General features: G+C 39.1%; 1 protein-coding gene across 6 annotated transcripts in view; it reads right to left on the bottom strand.

The window, feature by feature from the left end:
* Positions 1–878: 878 nt before the first annotated feature.
* The window catches only part of BTBD7 (BTB domain containing 7), a 79,554-nt gene continuing 56,972 nt past the window's right edge, over positions 879–23,460 (bottom strand). For 4 of the 6 annotated variants that reach the window (XM_055088690.1, XM_007127310.4, XM_028496353.2 and 1 more), the window contains 8 exons: positions 20,420–20,628; positions 18,446–18,521; positions 15,053–15,213; positions 11,813–11,956; positions 9,201–9,390; positions 8,605–8,783; positions 6,441–6,875; positions 879–4,276 (listed from right to left, as the gene is read on the bottom strand). In XM_055088690.1, coding sequence (XP_054944665.1) covers positions 3,461–4,276; positions 6,441–6,875; positions 8,605–8,783; positions 9,201–9,390; positions 11,813–11,956; positions 15,053–15,213; positions 18,446–18,521; positions 20,420–20,628 — 2,210 coding nt within the window. In that variant the 3' untranslated portion in view covers positions 879–3,460. Of the gene's footprint in view, positions 4,277–6,440; positions 6,876–8,604; positions 8,784–9,200; positions 9,391–9,623; positions 9,979–11,812; positions 11,957–15,052; positions 15,214–18,445; positions 18,522–20,419; positions 20,629–22,169; positions 22,876–23,460 lie in introns of those variants that run through there. The other 2 variants (XM_055088691.1, XM_028496354.2) reach the window with 2 other exon arrangements.

The raw sequence follows: 23,460 nt of genomic DNA on the forward strand, positions 1-23,460 counted from the left end.
TTGAGTTCAGTCCTAAGATAAAGACATAAATGCCTTAGAATTGCAAAACCAGTATCCTACAAGTGTTTCAGGAAACACATGTTCCCCTAAAGGGCGGATTTAAACATGAAAATACATATTTTGATGAGTGGTTACTGAGAAGTGTTCATCTTTCACCTCTAGAGACCAACACGCGGGGATCGTCTCGGCACTGCTGCTGAAGCTGCGTGTGCTAGTTCCCCTCCATCGTCACCTAACTCCAAAGGGACCAGTATGCGCCGCTGCCGCTAGAGCCCGAACAACAATCCAAAGAAAACCCAATAAAGAACAGTGCTTTAAGGAAGCATGAACAAGAATTAAGTAAAGTTTCATAGAGAGTTCAACCAAAACAACAACAAAAAAAACTCAAACAAAAAGAACTCATTTAAAATCCTTAAAATCTACCTGGTTACCAAAATGTCAGGAGAGATCAGGTCTAGGGACATGCCTAGAAAACGCTACAGGGGCGTGTGAGAAAGAGTATGTATAGTACCTGGTAAATTCAAACAACGATTTTTTCAGGAATAATTTTTGCCTTTCATGCTGCTATCTTTTTCCCTTAGGAGTCACAGGTGACTCTGAACTGAAATTACTAATCCAAGTCACAAAACTAAAACAGAAATATAAGAAACAGACCAACAGCATCTCGAAGAAACATAGATCTTCTCCTTCTGCTCCAGGATCTGACCGGTATTCGCTAACCTCAACATGGCGGACACCAAAGGTGGCGATTGTCTAATGGCCTGATTGTCCGTGGCCTCGAGAGGAGATCTGGTATGTTCAGATTTGGTTCTCATGAAATTTCTACGCCGAGTAAAATGCTAGGTCCCGTGGCCTAAATTTTATATTATACATGTTTATTTCTGACAGCAATCTTACTCAGACTTCACATTTATCTTCGTACAGCACTGAAAGATTTTAATGCTTAGTAAGCATTAAAGAGAACTGAATAGATGGGTTCAAAAGCCAGAGGCACACAGCTATTCAACCTACCCTACTGACCACGGCTTCACAAGATACACTAAAAGTCCACTAACACCTACCCTAACACAAAGCCCACATCTGTTTACCTTCTGCAAGTCACAGCAGTCCACAATCCACAGCACGTTTCTCTCTATACATCGAGTTTAGCCAGGTATGCTACTCAATTATTAAAAGCAAACTTCATAAATTAAATAAAACTATGAACAGTGGCCACTTCTTTTATAATTATATTTTAGGGACGTGAAAGAATATTTAATAAATTTTCAGAAAAACGCAAGTGTGGCACCAATAGCTCTTGTCTAACATTTTTTTAAAAAAACAGGTTGGAGGTGAGAAAGATTTCCCCCGCCAACTATGTCTACTCACCCTTATTTGCAGTACCAGCACAGCACAGTCTGAATTCAGAATAGAAATTTAAAACTGTATCAAAATAATTCATGTCAACACATGTATATAAATACACATTAAGGAATATGATGGAATTAACACTTTGTGTTTCTGAGGAGAGACAGACTGAGATTGGCTTCAAAAGACACCGTCATCTATTACAAAGTCCAAAACCTCCTAAAAACGAGAACAGAGTCCTAACGCTTTTCATCTTTAAAAAAAGGAGCCTCAAAGGCGACGATGTGGGGCCGACCTCACAGTAGCCTGGTGTTGACTCTGGGAGATCTGGGGCTCGGTGTGCAGCTTGGCCGACACCGAGGGACGCACGGGCAGCAGCTAACTAGCCAGGCAGCAGAGCGAGTGGCAGCGGTTTGCCGGTGCAGACGAACAAACGGATGTGTTCCCATCTTTGCGACTATCTACTGTTAGGATTTTTTAAAATGTCAGATTATTCCTGAGTGTATATCCACAGGGTAAAAGTAGGAAAAGGTTGTAAGAGAAACTACAGTTTCGGGAGAAATCAGAGTTCTTGACACCCAATAGAAACCTATTTACTTAAAAGTGCATGTCATTCATTTATATGGTAGCTTGTAAAGGCTCCCTAGCCCTGCATAGTTTTAGAGTGCGTGTGAGTGATTCAGAGTTTTACATATATATACATACACAGAGAAGAGGCTCCCAAACATCCTTCATGGGAGGGAGTGTTCAGAAAGTCTCTTTTCTTCTAAGTGCTACGGCTGTGTGTGTATATGTAAAAATAGAAAGTGAATGCTCAAATAATGTTGAAGTGATTTAAAAACTCAAATACTAATGTATTTACATTGGAGAGTAAGAAAAAAACAGTCCTTAGCTCACACATTGCCCTTCTAAGGGAGAGGATCTTAAAAGATCCCATGTGCTCAGTGGTTCAGTAAAATCCCAAACCAGCGTCCCCAGTGGAGTTCAAGTAGGACATGTAGTGTTTCACCGAAGAAAAAAAAAAAAAGGTTTCTTTTTCTTTTTTGGTGACAAAGCATTATGCATTACACAACAACTTTTTAAAAGGATACCAAAATTCAGACACACTTTAAAAACACGTAAAAGGAAATATATGCTTACAAACACCAAATGACATCCGTAAGGCTGAAGCCCTTTTGTTTTTTGTTTTTTTTTCCCACAGAGAGCAAGACAACTGAAGGCAGCAAGCAGTCACTCCCCCGACTCCTCTGGAGAGTCGCAGCTCAGAACCAGCAATCCCGTAGGGCAAGCTTAAGTTACTTCGCTAATTCCACTTCTTTAGGATTCCAGGAAAGCAGATCGCTTTAGAACCTCATCCAGTGAAACTCTAATCCACACTACCAGAATCTGCAGTGATTCTAACAGCATCTGCACTGTGAATAAAGCAATAGCTTGAGTCTGGACACAAAATGCTTTTCTCCTTCTTGTTCTTTACTGAACCAGGAAACTTCTGGATCCTGACTGGATTCCTGCTGGAGGAATGAAGACCAGCTCCCAAGACTTATTTAAAAAGTACGACATTAGATTTATGAAGATTGAGCAGGAAGATTTCTGAACTAAAACAATTACTGAAAAGAGAGGAGCATTTTGATGTGCTGTTCTTTGGAATTTCTATAATTAAAAAATAAACACAGAACTATTTCATAAGAAAATACATCTTAGTGTGCAATCCAATGCACGTGGAAATTGCTAGATGAAAGGTAAAATGCAAAAAAGTATGAAAATACAGTCCTTTAAATGTGGCAATAAAGTTTAACATACTGATATAAAAACAATACAGATAAAAGTACAAGTGCAAAAAAATTCCATCATTTGTAAAGAGAAAAAACAAAAGTGCCAGCTTGCTTGCTCTTAAAAATGCTTCCCCACACAATTGTTCAAACACAAAATAGACAGATGCAGCATTCAAAATAACCCTCTTAGCATGCCATGTCTAATAAACATGTATATACAAAAACTAGAATAAAATAATGTGAAACTGAGTTATCAGCTGGCATCAATACTCTAAGTTGTTGGGTTACATCATAAGATGGGATGTTTCACATCTCAGGCACAGACAACTTGGAGGTTGCTCTCAAAGGGCAGACTTTTTGTAGAGGAAGTCTGGCTTGCTTGGTGACCTCCTTCCTCTGCTGATTGAATCTTCCCTTTCCAAATCTGTATTTCGCTGAGCTCCATGGCCCAAGGACTCGCTGTCTGCCAGTCTTCTACTAGATCTCTCTTCTGGAGCTTCAGAGCTACATGCAGAATGTGAAGGTCTGTTAGGAGTCAGCCCAAAAGTCAAGTCAGTTTCCACTGCTGTTCGCCCCCTGACATGGGCTGGACCGTTGCCAGCATTTTCTGGGGCTGCCAAAGGAAAGTCCGACCGCTGGGGAGGCTGCTCAACAACATCGAGGTGTACCGGCTCATTCTTTTGTCTGTGCAGATGCCCATCAGGGGAAAGTGGATATTCTCTCCTAGCTTCTTCCTGCTTTTTAGGAGAGGTCTGGCCAGGTAGGTAGGCTGACTTTAAGCCACTTGGTGATGCCTTATTGTGGCTATACAAATCGGGACCAAAATATCCACCTTGCGAAGGGGAAGGGGTGCGTCTGCCAGGAGCCGGAGTAGACGGTCTGCAAGCAGCATTCGAGAAGTCATAGAAATCTGGATATTCCTGCTGATTTTCTCGAGTGTCTGTCTTTTGCTCTAGTGTGTGTTTCTTTCGAGATGTGTGTGTATGCCTCTGTGGAATACACGATAGATGCTGGGGAGGCCCTGGTCCTACTTCAGAAACTGACTGGCTTAATTCTGTGTCTACAGCAAGTTCGGGAAGCCTCCTGTCCTTGAGTGACAGTGTGGACACTCCCATGGCGATATCTGGCATTAGATCATTTAGCACAGGTTGTGTACACTGCAAACAGAAACAAAACAGGGGGAGGGTTAAAAGAAAAAGGCCCGAGACTCCCTCTTTTTCAAATGATGTTCATTGATTTTTGTTTCCTCATTAGAAAAATGATACATGCTTTTTTTTTCTGGATTTTTTTTTTTTTTTTTTTTTTGGCCGTGCCATGCAGCTTGTGGGATCTTAGTTCCCCGACCAGGGATCGAACCCAGGCCCCCGGCAGTGGAAGCATGGAGTCCTAACCTGGACTCGATGGACCATCAGGGAATTCCCCTGCTTATTTTTAAAAATGATAAAAATATAAAAAACTATAAGGCAAAAACCCCACAAAAACCCTAAACTTCCCTACTTGAGATAACCATTGTTATTAGCATTTTGAAGCAGTTCTCTCACCTTTTATTTATTTGTTTATTTATTTTTTTGTGGTACGCGGGCCTCTCACTGTTGTGGCCTCTCCCGTTGCGGAGCACAGGCTCCGGACGCACAGGCTCAGCGGCCATGGCTCACGGGCCCAGCCGCTCCGCGGCATGTGGGATCCCCCCGGACCGGGGCACGAACCCGCGTCCCCTGCATCGGCAGGCGGAGCCCCAACCACTGTGCTACCAGGGAAGCCCTCACCTTTTATATTTTGCACACATATTTTCATAAAATTTAGTGCATATAAATTTAGTGCATATACACTGCCACTAATACTATTTAAATTACTGCATACTCTTCTCCACTGTATTGATGAGGCATGACTTCTTAACCATTCTTCCACTGTTGGACCTTAAGGTTGTTTCCAGTTTTTCATTATTATAATCAAGACTGTAATGAACATACAGATAAAACACCCTTGACAGGAGTTTTATTTAAAATATAAAGTAGGACTTCCCTGGTGGCGCAGCGGCTAAGAATCTGCCTGCCAATACAGGGGACACGGGTTTGATCCCTGTTCCGGGAAGACCCCAAATGCCGCGGACCAACTAAGCCCGCACACCACAACTACTGAGCCTGCGCTCTAGAACCCGCGAGCCACAACTACTGAAGCCCACGCGCCTAGAGCCCGTGCTCCGCAACAAGGGAAGCCACTGGGATGAGAAGCCTGTGCACCGCAACGAAAAGTAGCCCCTGCTCGCCGCCACTAGAGAAAGCCCACGTGCAGCAACGAAGACCCAACGCAGCCAAGAATAAATAAATAAATTTATAAAAATAAATAAATAAAATATACAGTAGTAGAACTTTTGTAACTGTAGAACTGAGGGCCAGGCCAATAAGATGGGAATTCGGTTTATTCAACACTATCAACCTTTGCTGTTTCTTCTTTTTGGAGGGGTTCGGGGGGACAGCAGGGAAAGCAGATAGAAGGATATAAGGTGAGGAAGGACCATAATTTGACCCAAGGCGTACACTAGTCCACAGCTTCCAAAAGGTCATCTTTTAATGACGATTCCCTTTAATATACGTATCTTTTGTTCTTCTCTATGTTGAACGCTATTGACAGTATGTGACTAAGCAGGCAGACTTAAAAATCACCACTGTTTTTGTTCCAAATGTATTATATAAAACAGAAATTCAACCTCTAATGCAGTGCAAGATCAAGCAAAGAATTCTTGCTTAATTTACTACCTACCAGCGCTAGCGACTGTGATTCCCAGTCAAATGAGTGTTCTGATGGAAGAGCTTGCTAGAGGCAGAGACATGCATGCGGGTTAATTTTCTGCCCATTTTATGAATGAGGAGTCTTCTGCCACATTGTTCCCGAAGGTATACTCAGCTACAAGTAGCTTCCCCTTCCTGCCCCATCAAAGCCTTTGGTAGAATAGTAGACTCTACAGAATAGAGGTCAGGGCCAGACTCTAGACATGTGCTTGAACAGCACACTATGAAACCGGTAACGTCATCTGCATTGTCCAGTAACCCCACCCTTCTGGATACCTGCACACGAACATAAGGGAAGGCCCTGGCCTAATCCCACCGCAAACACCTCGTCTCTCTTCTCTGTCCTTTCTCATCCCCTTACACTCTCTTTTTCTCTCCCTTTTCCATACTCCCTTAAGTCTATGCTTTCAGCTTGTCAGTAACACTTCTGGACACCGCGCTGAGTCCCAGTAGGGCTCCTGGGGCCAAGGAAATTGCTTCTAACATTCCAGAAGCTTGTAATTTTCGGTAAGTTACTGAGGTGCAAACTTACCACTTGTCTCTCAGATGCTACTGCTGCTGAGGCCGCGGCGGCTACCGTCTGTCTCCCCAGCCTTGTGGTGCCGGCGCAGTCAGGTCCTGCTGCTTGAACACCTGGCAAACAGACTGGAGGGGGCACTGCTTTAGGAGCTGCTCTGGAGTGAAACAGTGAATGATTACAGGGATAAGAGAACGAACGTGAAGGGTGTTGGCTGGGAGGTCTTTGTCTCCAGCCCGCTTTGAGGTGGTGATGGACTGGGGTAGCTGGGGGGTGGTACGGCGGTGGTGGAGGTGGCAAGGGTGGATGGAAGGCCACAAAAGAGTCCGGATCTGTAAACATGGTTTCTGCAGCGGGGGTACTGCTAACTCGACATCTCCCAGACTGCCTCATTGTCAAGAGTGGACTTTCATCTCCAAAACGTTCATCAGGAAAGAACTTGTGAGGATTCTAAGAAAGAATGGGGGCGGGGAAAAAGGTAGGATATTTATTAGCAGATTTCCTGGACAGAAATTTACAGGCTAAGAGAGTTAAGCGAGTACCTAGGAAAACCACATTCAGCAACAGTAAAAGGCACAACAGACTTTTCTAGGCCAGAAGCCCAAGGAAAAATTACCTTAAAAACAGTATAAAAGGGTAGAGTGCAGCAGCTATCAAGGAGAGCAGCTTAACTGAATACTCCAGAAAGCAGGTCAGTAATCTCTTGCAAGATTATGTGATAATCAAAAACAGGAAATAAAACCTAATGCAAATATGTCTTTGCTAAGAAAATAAAATTAACATTAAAAACAAAAGGAGGAACTAACACACCATTGTAAAGCAATTATACTCCAATAAAGATTTTAAAAAAATTTTAAAAATTTAAAAAAAAGAAGAAAAGGCATATAAGGGAGGATTCTAGAACTTTCTGACAAAACATCTGTACACTTTTGAAATAAAAACTACAAAATACTATTCCTTACCTGTTATATAGAAATAAGTTTGATTAATATTTTGATAAACACTATATGGAAATTCTTAAATTGTAAAACTTACACAATTTAAGAGATCAAATTAAGATACAATTTAGAATGGCAAAGAGAATAGAAATGAACAGAAAACAAGTCTGTTTTAGAGATGGAAACAACAGTAAAAATTGAAAATCAAGAACCTGAAAATGGCCGGCTCCTTGCCTAAGGCCACCGTACCATGTGCTCCCCTTTGAAAACTCAGGCTAAAGTGGTTTGCAGTCAGTGGCAAGAATACAATTCAATCACTTGACCAGATGAAATTAAATTTTATTTTAGGCTCTCCTTTAGTTGCTGTGGAGACTACTTTACACATTTTATACAAAAATGCTACTGTTTTTTGTACCAAATAATTACTAGAAATGGGTTTCTTCGTGCTAGTTTAAAAAAAAAAAAGCACTCATTCCTTGATTCTCATGCTTATAGGGTTTGAACCATCATGCAAAAAAAACCTCTTAAAATAAAGGGCAGGAGAGAAGGAAAAAGAGGGGCATATGGAAGGTCTGTTAAGTATGTAGTCGGCTAAAACCTGATATCTAGTGACCAAACCAGGGACAGAAAGCAGCGGAAGGTCAGAATTTTCTACTTTCTCTTCCACTTCTGTTGGGCGTACACACCATGAACTTTTAGCAGTTAGCATTTATGTGCTTAATATATACAAGAGGCATAGTTGCTTTACATACAGCAGCTCTTATCTTCACAATAATTCATTTTACAGGTAAGGAAACTGAGGCGCAGAGTGGTTAAGTAACCTGCTCCAAGTTAACTAACTGGTAAGCAGCAGAGCCAGGATATAAACCCAGTTCTCACTCCAGAGCCTGTGCCCTGTCCACTCTACCACACTGCCTCTCACTGGGGGCTTTCAGGTCATCCAAGGCACCAGGGACAGTCAAAGAGCACGTACAAAGAAAAAGACATGCTACGAGGGCTCCTGGGGATATCTAAAATACTGCCTGAGTGAAGGCTCCCTATATTTTTATTTTTTTTTTCAAATATAAAAAATTGAATATTTATTTAGAATTAGAAATCACAAATTGCAAATTTTAAAATATGACATATAACAACACAACATCACAAAATCCAAAAGAATACCATAATATTTTCATTATTAATCATAACTGACAATCTAACCCAAGGCTCCCTATTTTAAATGGTTTAGTGCCGTTTCCCACCTGCAAGAGCTCTGCAGCAGCATCTGCAAGTCCGAACTCTCTCAGTACTCGAATCTGAATCTCATAGCTCACTGTGGCGCCTTCCCCACAGTTGAGCGCGTAGGCCCTCTGCACCTGCTCGGTGTGTCGTAGCTCCTGCAGGCGTCTGACCATGTCTTTCATAATGAGGAGACGAGGAACTGGAAGAAGAGAAATAGTTTGTAGGCACAATACCTGAGCTACACAAAAGACCACCTGCTGAATGCAAGAAAAAAAGCATGTGTTTGGCATCAGAATCTTCTCATAAATTTTTCATAGTATTTTAATTTCCTGGAAAGATAGTAATTTATATACTTCTAATTATTTTTTAAGGTTTTACAATTTCATTGTGTCCAAAAGGCTCTTGGTAATACCAAACAGCTCCTGAACTGCATTATTAGTTCACAGCCCAAATAAAATTTTACTTGCATATGGTCTCTTCTGAATCTCAGGATATTTCAAAAATCTTTTAAATATATTCATTCTTTTATTCAAATAATTTTTTGAGTCCTGACTATGCAAAATATGATCAGATTATTCATTTAAATATAATGCCTGAAACAAGGTTACTGCCTTACCTGGGATTTCATTTGCTACAACCGAAGGAGGGCTTGACTGGTTACTGCTGATCTGCTGGTGGCTGATCATGTGACAGCACTGTGGCACGGCGTTATTGACCATGTAAAGTGTGTCTGGCACATTGGACATTCTAACCATTCTCAAACGCACAAGATCTGTTTGTTCCACCATCATCTCGTCTAGCACTGACTGAAAACAATTCGGTATTAACAGAATTAGTCAACCTTACTCCTCTGCTAAATCACATTTAGAGAAAGATTACCACCAGCATCATATAAAAAGGGAATTAATTTATTGTTTCCAGTGTATGAAGCTTAAAATTAGTGGTGAAAGGAAAAAGTAACCTAATCTCTTTAATTTTTTCCTACCTCTTTAATTTTTAAAGGATCTTTTTGGAGCATCTTTGAAAAGAAAGAATCATTTTCTGAAAAATCTGCTTTTTCTTTTTTTAAATTTACTTTTATTTATTTTTTGCTACATTGGGTCTTCGTTGCTATGCACAGGCTTTCTCTAGTTGCGGTGAGCGGGGGCTACTCTTTGTTGTGGTGCGTGGGCTTCTCATTGCGGTGTCTTCTCTTGTTGTGGAGCACGGGCTCTAGGCACGCGGACTCAGTAGTTGTGGCTCATGGGCTCTAGAGCACAGGCTCAGTAGTTGTGGTGCACAGGCTTAGTTGCTCCGAGGCATGTGGGATCTTCCCGGACCAGGGCTCGAACTTGTGTCCCCTGCATTGACAGGCGGATTCTTAACCACTGCGCCACCAGGGAAGCCTGAAAAATCTGCTTTTAATTGAAGTATTTGAAATTTGAAGAAGGGATATAAAATTAATCAGAAGTAACTTATACATAAAGTTACTATAAAGAAAACAATGTATATAAATATACATATATATGTATATAAATATACATATATATGTGTATATATATGTATACACAACAATGTATATAAATATCAGAGCCAACAAGAAATGCTCAAAATATAAAATATTAAAGACTGATACTAAATTCAACAGACCTATACATAAACCTAATTGTTAAGTAAGTTTCAGATGAATCTATCTCAACAAACTGCAGAATGGTCAAAATGGCCTCATGTAAAAACATTTTCCACATTTACTGAGGGCATTTTTCTGCTATGCACGGGTACAGGAGGACTGTCTGATCAGCTTACTGCTGCTCCATCTTGAGCAGAAGGGAGGGTAGATCTAGTGTATTACCGGCCTTTTATCACCAGACTCAACCTTCCAAGAGGCCCTCAGCTGCTTGAGTCACCTTAATCATCGAACTCACTTCAGAAAGACCAGACCCACCCATTCTACTTTTTTCCTCTGTTTTACAACTATTTAAAGTGTCAACTACTCGGGGGGGTCGGGGGGAGGGATAAATTGGGAAATTGGGACTGGCATATACACACTACTATATATAAAATAGACAACTAATAAGAACCTACTGTACAGTACAGGGAACTCTATTCAATACTCTGTAGTGACATATGGGAAAAGAACCTAAACAAGAGTGGATAGGGACTTCTCTGGCAGTCCAGTGGTTAAGGCTTTGTGCTTCCAATGCAGGGGGCACGGGTTCGATTCCTGGTCGGGGAACTAAGATCCTGTGTGCCGTGCGGTGCAGCCAAAAAATAAAAATAATAAATAAATAAAAGAGTGGACATACGTATAACTGATTCACTTTGCTGTACAGCAGGAACTACCACAGCGTTGTAAATCAACTATACTCCAATACAAATTAGTTAAAAATAAAATAAAATTGGTAAACTGGAAAAAAAAAAAGTGTCAACTACTCAATAAGGGATAGATTATCATCCTATTCAATAAAATAAACCTCTCATAAATCCTTTCATAGACATGTCTTAAACTAGGGACTCCAACAATAAAAATGAGAAAAATTTTAAGATAACTATGTTTCTATACCCAAACACATTGTTTTGCCTGTTAATTCATTTCATTAAGCATACTGGTGATTTGTGACTTTCAAAGACTGTCAGTTCCTCAAAAGGTCACCCCAAAGATCTTACGGCTGAACATTTCTAATAAAAATTGCAGTACTTCATTTCCCATTACCATATTTACGTGGCGAGTTCTTTATGTTATAATATACATAATGCCAACTTTTTACTTAATAGGCCTAAAATTTTGTCTTAGTTTGTATACTTATTCCAAAACTAAACACAATTTCCAGCAGCCACTGCAAAAATATGTTACAAGAAGTCATGGCATTTCTTTAGTTTACAAAAGGAAGAAAATATGTGTGCAATCTTCTTTCAAACATTTTTCCCAACCTGAAGATCACAAAATACTGACGACCATTTCATTAAAATGAAAAATTTTTTCCAAGCTAATAGTTTGCAAGAAAAACTGAGATGAGAAAAATGTAAAATGCAATTTAGTATGACCTAAGTTATAAAAATAAAAACATGCTTGATAACTCAACATTTGGAAAACTGCTCTGGTGAGTAGTCAAACTAGAATTTACTTTCACTTTCTCTATTATTGGACATTTAGGCTATTTCTAAATATTTAAGTAATATCACAATAAATGTATTTGTGTTTACAGTTTGTAACAAAGTAGTCTAACATCTTAAAATGGTTTTTATTACCTTTGCTTCTTCTACATAGGGAGAGAACAGTCGAGGACGAACATATATTCCAGCATTTTTTTGCCGTAACCAGGCATTTGACTTTCCCCCTTCTGTTGTGGGAAGCATATCTGATGGAGGAGTACTAATCAAGCCTCTTTTCATCTTGAAAAGAAAAATTTATTTTACAGAAACAGAGATTTGTGTAGCACCACAATATTACAAAGATAGAAATAATTATACCTATAAATCAAAATGTTTGAACTTTAGCATTTAAATACAAATTTAGGAATATATGTGAAATTTAAAAATACTTCAAATGTTCAACATTTAAAGGATTCAGCAAGCCATAAAAAAGTACTACAATTTTCCATTTTTCTCTACATAGAGGAATGATGTTTTAAAAACAAGAGCTATCCTAATTAAAACTATAATGAGTCAGACGAACTTTCGGAACTCTTGATGAGAAGGAATTTGTTTTTTTCCTTACTCATCCGGGAACTGATGCCTCCCCACCTTACCCTCCTCAAGACAAAACAAGCACATTCCTGGGCCTGTATCTACAGTACAAAGATGGACAGTCTGCATGGTGATTAGGGGCAGGGGCTCTAAGGGAGCGAGAACTTGGCTCAAACCCTAACTCTCCATTTAACAGCCGCGTGACCATGGACACCTCCTTTTACCGGGGCCTCACCTTAAGGGCCCCTAGATAGCCCTGGAGATGGGACACTGCACGACAAACTAAATGTGGTGGCCCTGTTGTTCCCACATCTACGTTAGGAGACTATAAATCAAGTCCTTTCAGCCCATGAGGGGACTGCAAGGGGTAAATTAAGGTGAGGAAGGTAAGCAGCACCTGGCACAGTGCTTAGCATATGCTAAACGAGCATTACGGTTCACAGCCATTATTAGCAAACTTTTATTGGGGACTTGCTAAGTGTTAGGCAGGGGATTAAGAGATATACATTTTCTAAGTCTATTAAACAAAAGTTCTAAAAATTTTTTCTAAACCAAATTCAGGGATCAATTTGGTTTGAGACCCAGGTTTTAAACAAAACCAAACATTGCTTCTTTAATATTATTCTTGCTAAATATAATAAACGTCTAATTGCTGCATTAAAATCATGTTGAACTAATAAAATATAGCAATAGACATATTTTGAAAATAGGAAAAAAAAACCCCACAACTCTAATCTGTTACAACTGTAATAATGTTGATATATTTCCTTCCAGTCTTTTTCAAAAGAATTTTAACCTAACTAAATTTTAGAATACACAAAAATACACATTTTTCATATGCTAACACATACATATGGAATCCAAGAAAAAAAAAATGGTCATGAAGAACCCAGGGGCAGGACAGGAATAAAGACGCAGACCTACTAGAGAATGGACTTGAGGACACGGGGAGGGGGAAGGGTAAGCTGGGACGGAGTGAGAGAGTGGCATGGACATATATACACTACCAAATGTAAAACAGATAGCTAGTGGGAAGCAGCCGCATAGCACAGGGAGATCAGCTCGGTGCTCTGTGACCACCTAGAGGGGTGGGAGAGGGAGGGTGGGAGAGGGAGGGTGGGAGGGGGGGTGGGAGGGAGAGGCAAGAGGGAAGAGATATGGGGACATATGTATATGTATAGCTGATTCACTTTGTTACAAAGCAGAAACTAACACACCATTGTAAAGCAATTATACTCCAATAAAGATGTTAAAAAAGAAAGAAGTAAAAAAAATATTTTTTATCCTTCTTTCTAAAATTATATTCCATTATTATGTTGCTATATTAGTCTTTACAACCATTGGTCAGGGCAGGCAGCAAAATATTCTGTCAAGTAGTCGTGCTATAATTTATTCTCCCTGTTATTAGATATTTAGGCTATTTCCCAAACTTTAATGATGATGCTACCAGTGTACCAGCTATGCTTCCCCTATGGAACAGCAATATTATTTCAAAAATCAGTGACCTAATAGGTAAAAAAATGATAACTTACTGTTTTATTCTGCTTTCTTTGGTGTGTGTGTGATGACTAGTGAGACCGAACATTTTCTAATCAGAGAGTCCATAAATATTTAATTATTTTCTTCTAGTTTTTCCATATTTCAACTTAATATTTAATTCTTCATTCTAACAGGGATTAATTTTGTGTGCAAGTGAAATGAGGGTTTAACTTTAAGCACATTTCTTCCCTCTTCCACTGACGGGTTAGTATAGTACTGCAGTGATTTGTGATAGCTCGCTTATTATATGTCTAATTCTTATATTAATTAGGATCTTTTTCTGGGCTATTTTGTCTTCTCTATTATGCTAGCACCACAGATTAACAGTTAGAGTTTTAAAATATACTTTACATTATGGAAGAGTTATCCCTCCTTAATTTTGTTCTTTTTAGAGAACTTAAAAAAATTCTTATCAGTTTTTTCCCAGATGACTTTTATAATGTTTCTGTGCAGTTGAATAATAAACTATTATGATGTTTACGACATCATATTAAAGTTATAAACCAATATGTGAAGAATATTTATTTTTCCCATCCATTAATTACAGCAATTCTTACAGTCTAAAAAATTCACTTAAAAAATTATGAAAGTAACATAATCAGTCAGCTCCATTAATTTTTACCTGAAATACAATTATAAGATTCATTCATCCCTTTTACACTGAACTAATCTCCTTCTCTCTTGCTCTCTGATTTACTGCTATTCTTTTCTTTTTTTTTTTTGCGGCACGCGGGCCTCTCACTGCCGTGGCCTCTCCCGTTGCGGAGCACAGGCTCCGGACGCACAGGCTCCGGACGCACAGGCTCAGTGGCCATGTCTCACGGGCCCAGCTGCTTCGCGGCATGTGGAATCTTCCCAGACCGGGGCACAAACCCGTGTCCCCTGCATCGGCAGGCGGACTCTCAACCACTGCGCCACCAGGGAAGCCTTGCTATTCTTAAAGAGTCTCCAAAGGTAATTGCTACCCTTTCCTTTTTAAATAAGGACTACTTGATCTACACTGATAAATGGCTGGATCAACTCCACTAGAAACTATCCTCTTGCAAAAGTAAGACTGATATATCCACTCAACTCTCATCCACCAAACATTTATTTGTGCCACGTGCCAGACACTGGGGACACGATACAGTACAAAACAGACATCTGTCTCTGTCCTCATGGAATTTAGTTTCATGATACTCCACTAGTAGAAATTATTTACAATGATTTAAAAAAAAAGACACTTTCTTTTCATGAAACGGATAAATGAAAAAAGACACTTACTGCATCACTTAGGACTTCACTGTTTATAGGTAAAATATGTTCAATTCGCACAAAAGGTAAGAGAGAAGAAAGGATCTCTCTAAGCTCTTCAATGTCCAGGTCTCGTCTTTTTACACCTCTCCTGTTCACACTATGAGCAGTGCCACTCAGTAAGTTTGGCTCTATGATAGAGACAGAAAATGAGAAGTCTCCAACCAAATCCAAATTTTCAGAGAAAGGCTTTCTTTCTTTAGTACACTTTCAGTAACACTCTTTATATTAAGTATATCTGCTTTAAAAAGCGTTAAAAATAAATTATTTTTATGTCTTAAGAAGTTTTCATAATCGAGATACTCTCAGACAAAGAAAAAAGCATGGTGTCAACAGTACAATAACATTCTTTATGACTGTTCTGCATTAAAGAATACAGAATTCTTTTCCATATACTAACTCAAAGGAGAAAAAACGACGATCTATTAAAATCTAGTTTGATCAAGGGCTTTTTCTTAAGGTTTCTCACTTTTGTGACCAGTTTTTTAAAAAGTACAATAAGGGCAATGCAGGCCAAATGTTATTTCTGATCACTGTAGGTTATCAGTATGCTCGTTAGGCTACTATGTATGTTTAACAGCAATTTAATGAGATTCTAAAATTATATCACCTGGTATCTTAAAGCAGCAAAACCTAATGTACACTCTATTTGACTTTAAGAATTTTATGAGCCTCCTAAATTTCTGTAATATGGGAATGTTAATGCATAAAAGTGAACCTTTTGACATCTGACATGTAATACCACTGTCCAGAGCAGAGAATAAAATGTTTTCTTCATTGAGTATTAGTGAAAGGGGAAAATCTGAAGTGTATATATATGCTTTTGATATTGAGGTGGGAAGGAAAATTTCATATTTGGGGAATTTTTAATCATATCTTTAAACCAGGGGGCTGTATTTTTTTTCTTCCTTAAAAAAATAAGATCTTTATCACTCACAAATACAAATGCTGGATTTTTTGCAAACACTACAGGCAAACTGGTACTTCCCTTAAATCACGTGATAGATAGATAAAGATTGTTTTTTGAGAGGGTAAGGTATTTTTGGAGTCATTCAAAATAAAATTATTGCACGTGTGTGGAAAAAGGGGTTTTTTTTTTCCCTCTTGTCTTGCTATGCTTTGGCTTCAGTACTTATAAAAGACACTGCTTTTCAAAAGAAATTTTTTCTCAAAGTAGTGGTGTCCTGGTTTCAAACGAAATATTACAAGAAATTCCCAAATATGTAATAGGTAAGGGCAGAAACCTATGTATGAAGGGGACTGAAACAAAGGGCACCCTGGTTGGTGCAGCGTCCTCCTCATCCCTGTGAAAGAGCTTTCCATTCTAACCCAGCCTGAAAGCCACTGTTTTGGTTTTTTTGTGTGTGGTACGCGGGCCTCTCACTGTCGTGGCCTCTCCCGTTGCGGAGCGCAGGCTCCGGACACGCAGGCTCAGCGGCCATGGCTCACGGGCCCAGCCGCTCCGCGGCACGTGGGATCCTCCCGGACCGGGGCACGAACGCGTGTCCCCTGCATCGGCAGGCGGACTCTCAACCACTGCGCCTCCAGGGAAGCCCAAAACCACTGTTTTTTAAGGGAAATTTTATCAAGGATGTTCATTATCTGCTCAAAATAAATATGACATTTCATCATTACCAGCCTTATATCAACGAACAAGCCTATGATGATTATGTAGCATTATATACAATCAACTCTTGTTATCTGGGGTGGTTTTGTTCTCTAAAGCCACCACAGTTAGTGAACACTGAACTCCTGCTCCTCAGGGAAACACAGGGTTAGGTCCCTGTGAGCGTCTGGTCACATTAGTTTTGTTAACCAATCAAGACATAACCTTGTTTTATGTGTGTTTCTGTTTAAAGACACCTTATTAGTACATATTGTTGATTCATTAACAATGAACTCACAGCCAACAGCACTGTAACTCACGCCTGAACTATGCTTATCAACACATATATTTTCTCCGTAAGGCACATCACAGCACTCTTGGACTCAGGAACACTAGACAGTACTAAGCATTACACTAGGAGGCCATTTTAGACCATGGGATCACCAGAAAAACCCATAAAGATGTGAAAAACACGGCACTAAAAAGATTATGAAAAGGACACTGGTTTGAGAGCTGAAATAAGACGGCGGAGGGTCACTCTGTTCTACCTTAAGCTGGAAACGTATGACTCAAATTTTGTGTCACTCTGCACATCTCTGCAAATGAACATGCAAGTGTCATGAGTACTGATTTGGGGATCACAAATAAATTTTAGCAAGGAGGTGAATTTGAAAATATAGAATCTGCAGATAAGGATAGACTGTATAATGGCATTTCAAAAATGTCCCAAATTAATAGTAGTGGTTTTTGTATTTAAAAAATTTCAAATCTGAAATTGCTAAAGGCTTTTAGCAAAAGATAAATTAGGAGAAATAAGATAGGAGGAATGCTTTTGCTCCCTAGCGCTTGGGTTGTAGAATATTAAGGGGACACTATAAAAAGATCTGAAGGCAGGTTTAGCTTGATTTTTTAAAATATATTTTAAAATGTGGGCAGAACAACTCTGTAAGTGTACTAAAAAACACTGACTTGAACACTTTAAAAAGGTGAACTTCATGGTACGTAAATTATATTTATATAAAGCTGTTGAAAATGACAGGAAAGGGTTCACTACATAGAGGAACACAATATTCTATGAAAGAAGGAGCACAGGTGGGTGGGCTAACCCTAGATATAAATATAAGACTGCTATAGAATCACAAGCTTCCAAAGTTTAGTTAAAATCATAAGCTACATATGATGCTCCTATCTCTTCTGCAGTATCCCCAGCTGTAGGCCATTCAAAAGGATCATTTCTCCTTTACCTTCCACAAAAATTTAAAATAAACAACAAATATACTCTCTTTGGGTAGCCATATATTTTTTTTCCCTTGAGGTAAAGTTCACATAACATAAAACTCACCATTTTAACCATCTTAAAGTGTACAACTTAGTGGGACTTTTAGTACATTTAGAATGTTGTGCACCTATCACCACTATCTAATTCTAGAACATTTTCATCAACGACATGCTTTTGTAACACTTTAATTAAATGAAAAATTTCACTCTAATACTTTCATAAATCAGTCAACATATATTATTAAACACATAGAAAGATAACATTAAGAGTATCACTTTAAAGTTACAAAATTAAATTTTCTGGTATATTTATTTCTAACAAAGTATGCCCTTTCCACTAAAGGATTCTACTGATTGTAAAAATTTCTGTTTTCACCAGGCAACAGTGGCAACTGTCAAAAGACTGACGTGCAGCACGCACTTCAGTAACTTTCAGGAGAAGCTTACAGTTAACTGCAAAGCTAGTTTTCTGAGCTTACCTCTGTCTGCTATTCTCTTCATTAACTGATGCTCACCCCATTTAATCAGATATTTAAGGATATCTTGTTCACTTGCCTATAATAAAAAACGGTTTACATTTATTTTAGTGCAATCAGATAGATGGTTAATCTCATTAATGACTCTTCCTAGGTCATAAAGTAAATACAACGTGCAACTTGCCACGCTTCACTCTTTACACTGGCTGTTTCCAATGTCTGAGCTAAACCTGTGGTGTATCAGCAGCAAATACACAAGACCCGAATGACATGTGTTTTGTCCAGTAACCTCATTCTTGACTCTAATTAAATTTTTATTCTTATTTCCATCTTTATTTTTTCTTTATCCTGTTTTCTTCCCCTGTTTTAAATTTATCTTACTATACGGTTTCGATACAGCTGGCTTAAATTCTTTTGGGGACAATATGGAGATAAACAGATGAAAGTAAAAGTGCAAGGATATAGTGTGATTGCTATCTCCTGCAGGAGCAGAAAAAAACAAGAATGGCAACTTGTTTTGGCAGAAGACACTACAATCTCCACAAAGTATGCTACTGACTGGTGAAGGACCCTTCAAGCACTGTCTGTGAAATGGCAATGTGCCCCTCATTCTTTTGTACTTTTATTTATTTATTTTTTTGGCTGTGTCGGGCCTTTGTTGCTGTGTACGGGCTTGCTCTAGTTGCGGTGAGTGGGGGTTACTCTTCATTTCAGTGCGCGGGCTTCTCATTGCAGTGGCTTCTCTTGTTGCGGAGCACAGGCTCTAGGAGCACAGGCTCCATAGTTGTGGCGCACGGGCTCAGTAGCTGTGGCTCGCGGGCTCTAGAGTGCAGGCTCAGTAGCTGTGGCGCACAGGCTCAGCTGTTCCGCAGCATGTGGGATCTTCCCGGACCAGGGCTTGAACCCGTGTCCCCTGCATTGGCAGGCGGATTCTTAAGCAATGTGCCACGAGGGAAGCCCCTCTTTTGTACTTTATTTAAAATCTGAGGGCAAAATCTAGGCTGCTGTCCAAGGTTTTTACTTTCTAAGAAGAAATGCAAAGCTTCTAAAAACAATAATTGAGAGAACTGACAAATCCTAACTCCCATAATGTCTGCATCAGGACAGTGAAATAAGGTTAATGAACACAGATCCTAAATAAATCAAAACCAATTATGACAACATTTGTACTGCAATCAAAGCAATATATGAAGGAAAAACACAGATGCTAAGTGGATTTTTTTAAATCTTCATTTCTGACAGAGATGGAAGCATTTCATAATTTTTCTGGTACAAATACAAAGAAACAGGAAATGGCTCAATGAGTTTATGACTTCATAACATTAAAACTGTTGTACAGTTTCTAGCATAAAATTCATACAGCCAATGCAAAAAGAAAAAAAAAAGGCTTGAACATATTCTACCTGAAAGTATTTTTTTACAATATTTTAAATCTATCGTTAGTTTAAATTACCTAATTATAAAGGATATATAAGTCAAGGGCACAAGAATTTGCTTAAAAGTACTTCTGACTAAAAATAAGTAGTTGAAAACATTATTATACTTCAGCAGGACACACACATTGAGTTTTTATAAGCATCTGAGTAGGTCAGAAATTGAATATTATTCTTACTTTGTGCTGCTTAAACTAACTAAGTATCTTCTGATACTTCACCAAATAAACGAAACCGTTACAGTGAATCTATTATTAACAGAAGCCAAGAGAATCACCACTGGGATGTGCTTCTGACCTTGCCTTTTGCCTACTGTCACAACCCCTTTGGCGTGGTTGGTTAGGACCCGGGCCCGTTCACAATGCTGAATCATGGCGGCAGAGAGCACAAAGGGCCAGAGAGCTAGAAGGCTGTGGCTGCACAAATATGAAGAGGGTATTCCCGGGTGGGCTGATCTCCCTAGATGGTAGAGTAACAGAGTACAGATGGGTTTCTTGGTGCACCTATGAATGACAATGAATGTGAGAGGTGTATAAATGATTACCTGTAGGTAGTCAGACTGGATAGCAGTAAGCAGATGGTCTTTGCTGAGTTCATAAAAAACATCCGAAGTCATGACCTGGGAAAATTCCTCACAGAGGAAATGCAAAGCTTGTCGGTGTACCCATTTAGAGCCATACGGATGAGAGCTCCACTTGAGGATGGCAATTAAGGTATCTAATGAGATGCTTTCAGCAATGATATCCTCACAGCCTAAAAGAGAAGGCAAATACTTCTTGAGATTAATCATAAATATTACTTATTGAACATCAGTGTGTTAGACACCAACCTTAAAAGTATCAATGGTAAAAAAGAACAAGGAGATAAATAAAATCTCATGGTAATCACCAAGACTTGGTGGGATGAGGTAACAATTGGTAACTGTAATAGTTATGACATCTATAGGAAATCTGCTGTTCCATAAAGACAGATCCATAGAAAAAGGCAAGGAACCCTCATAACTGTTTAAGAAAATAAACATCTATGTGCAACTCAACAATTTGTATAAGACATTATCATGGAGGGCACTGGACCAAAGGGGAAAGAAAGAAGAATAGGTAGAAATGGCACAGTTTTGGGAACTGGCGAGAGGAAGGCTTGGATGACACCTGACTAGTAAGAGAATCCACCCTCGGGGGTAAGACAGGTGGGCTATCTTCTAGGAACTATGAGGACATCTGTTTTTTGTAGTATTCTAATAAAAAAACAACACTTTGCATCGTTGATAGTGTAATCCCTCAGAATACAGATAAAACACTGCAGTTTTTTGTTCATCTGGTGAACTAAAAAGAAGTATGTGGTTTAAGTGAAAAGGACCAGGATCCTGGAGAAAGTGACTATGGCACCTTAAGAGCTCAAAGGAGAGAAGAAGAAAATCTGAGGATAGTCATCTATTTTCCTTAGGAAAGATAATTTCAAAATACAAAGATAAAATATAAGGAAAAGTAGAGTGACAAAGACTGTGTAAAGGAAAATGGCTAAAGTTGGGCGGAAATTCTTCACAACTAAGTTTACTATAAAATAAAAAAAGAACCCCAACAATGGGGGGGTTGTTTAAACACCACCACCACCACCAACAACAAAAATGTGACTAAACAGGCTGTTCTCTAATGAGCTCAGAGGTTTAAAAGATAGAGCAGTAAAAGACAGAAAGGGCAGCAGTGAGCTCTGGAGACTTCCAAAGCTCCAAGTTCTTGTGAACCTCTGAAAAGTGAAAAGAGAAAGATAACAATTCCCATTTTCAGGTGATAGAAGATCATTAGGAGCCAATATAGAGTTGGTAAAAAGTAATGCTTCCTCCCCTTTTCTGATATGGTACCAGATAAGCAGAATATCATAGAGAATTGTACAACCTGATTTCTGCAAAGCATTTAACAAAACTCTTCATGATGTCTCTAGACTGTTAGCTACAGAAGACGGGGACCGCTGTCTTCACAGTATCCCTAGCACCTTCTCCCACATGGTAGGCATTAAATAAAAATTTGCTGAATGTACAAATGAGATCTTTGAAGATAAGACAAAAAGATATGGAGGGATGACAGAACAGTGGCTAACAGAACCATTTGCAGGTAGCACTGATTAATTCCCGGGATGAAGTGGAGAGTCTCTGTCTTTCCGATGTTAATCAAGAATTTGAATTAAGTTGTGGAAAGTATGCTTCAAAGTCTTGAGATGACCTAAAGCTGGGAAACGCAGTTAAAAATACACTGGATAAAATGATCATAATTAGCTAAAAAGATGGATCAAAATGAAGATGAAATCTAACTAAAAAAATCAGAAAGTTCTATGTTTAGATTAAAGAAAAGCAACGGCACAGTAAAAGGTAGGGGCGAGCTAGCTTAACTATAATGGCTTATTTAAAGATAACATCTGGGTATATTAACTGAACAAATGCAAAATGTGACATGGCTGCTATAAAACTAAAGCAATCTCAGGCTTTTAAGATACAAGCATAGTCATAATCAAAGGAATAATGTTGCACTGCTCTCCTGTGGGGTGGGGTGCTGTGTTCTGTTCTGAGCCCTGTGTTTAGACGGGCAATGACAAAACTCCAGAATTCTCAGAGGAGGGTGTAAGTACAGTGGAGAGTTTGAGACCTGTTACTGAAGAAAAGCTCTGAACAAACAAGATTATTATTGATTTATGTAACAGAAACCTGAGGAGAGACATCAGAGCTATCTTTCAATGTGTGATGGAACCTCATGAGGCAGAAAAGAAATGACCCATTCTCCGTGGTTGCAAGGGCAAGTCCTGGGAAACACATGATGGTAAAAGAAGAGAGATTTTGACTCATTATTAAGAAATTTCTAACATTTAGAACTGCTCTCCTTACCTCCCCTCAACAAAGGGATCCCTCTAGAAAAAGGCAGGAGCAGAGGCTAGCTCATCGCATTAGGGGTAGAGTACCAAGAACCCTTACACTGGGTATGGAACTAAGGTAGGATGACATCCAAGCTTTTCCTGCCACAAAGATAAAATCGTTTTTAGAAATAACAGAGTAAGCATAAGAGTAATTAAATCTAAAGATTAATTTATTTAACCTAAACATTAAAATGAGATCCTTATAAATGAAATCTGCACGTAAACAACACCAAAGGCATGAATATGTGCTGATGAGAAATGGGAAATACGGAAAAGTTCTGAACCGTTCTCAAGATTTTACTGTAAGCCTTGAATGCCAAGCTGAGGACAGGCCTCGCCCAGTAGCCAGTGGAGGACTTCTGTTAGTCTGCTGTTTTAAAGCAGGCACTGAAGTGGAGTCAAGTAGTATGAGTCAACATGACAGGAAAGGCAATCTGGTAGACATGTTTGGGGACAAAGCCAGGCAAATTAGAGAAAATGTGGTTTGTAAAAGAATGTGTCACAATCCTACTAAAACCAGGATATTGGCAGAGGGGAGAAAGGGCATTAAAGGGAACATCATATGTTTAAACTTCTGAGGTTTACAAAGAAGCTAGACATGATAGGAAAAATGGACTTTGAAATCAAATTGACTTGAAATCCCAGCTTGACCATTTAGCAGAAAAGTCACTTTGGGCAAATCAC

Source organism: Physeter macrocephalus, chromosome 11 (assembly GCF_002837175.3).
Source record: "Physeter macrocephalus isolate SW-GA chromosome 11, ASM283717v5, whole genome shotgun sequence".
Lineage (NCBI taxonomy): Eukaryota > Metazoa > Chordata > Mammalia > Artiodactyla > Physeteridae > Physeter > Physeter macrocephalus.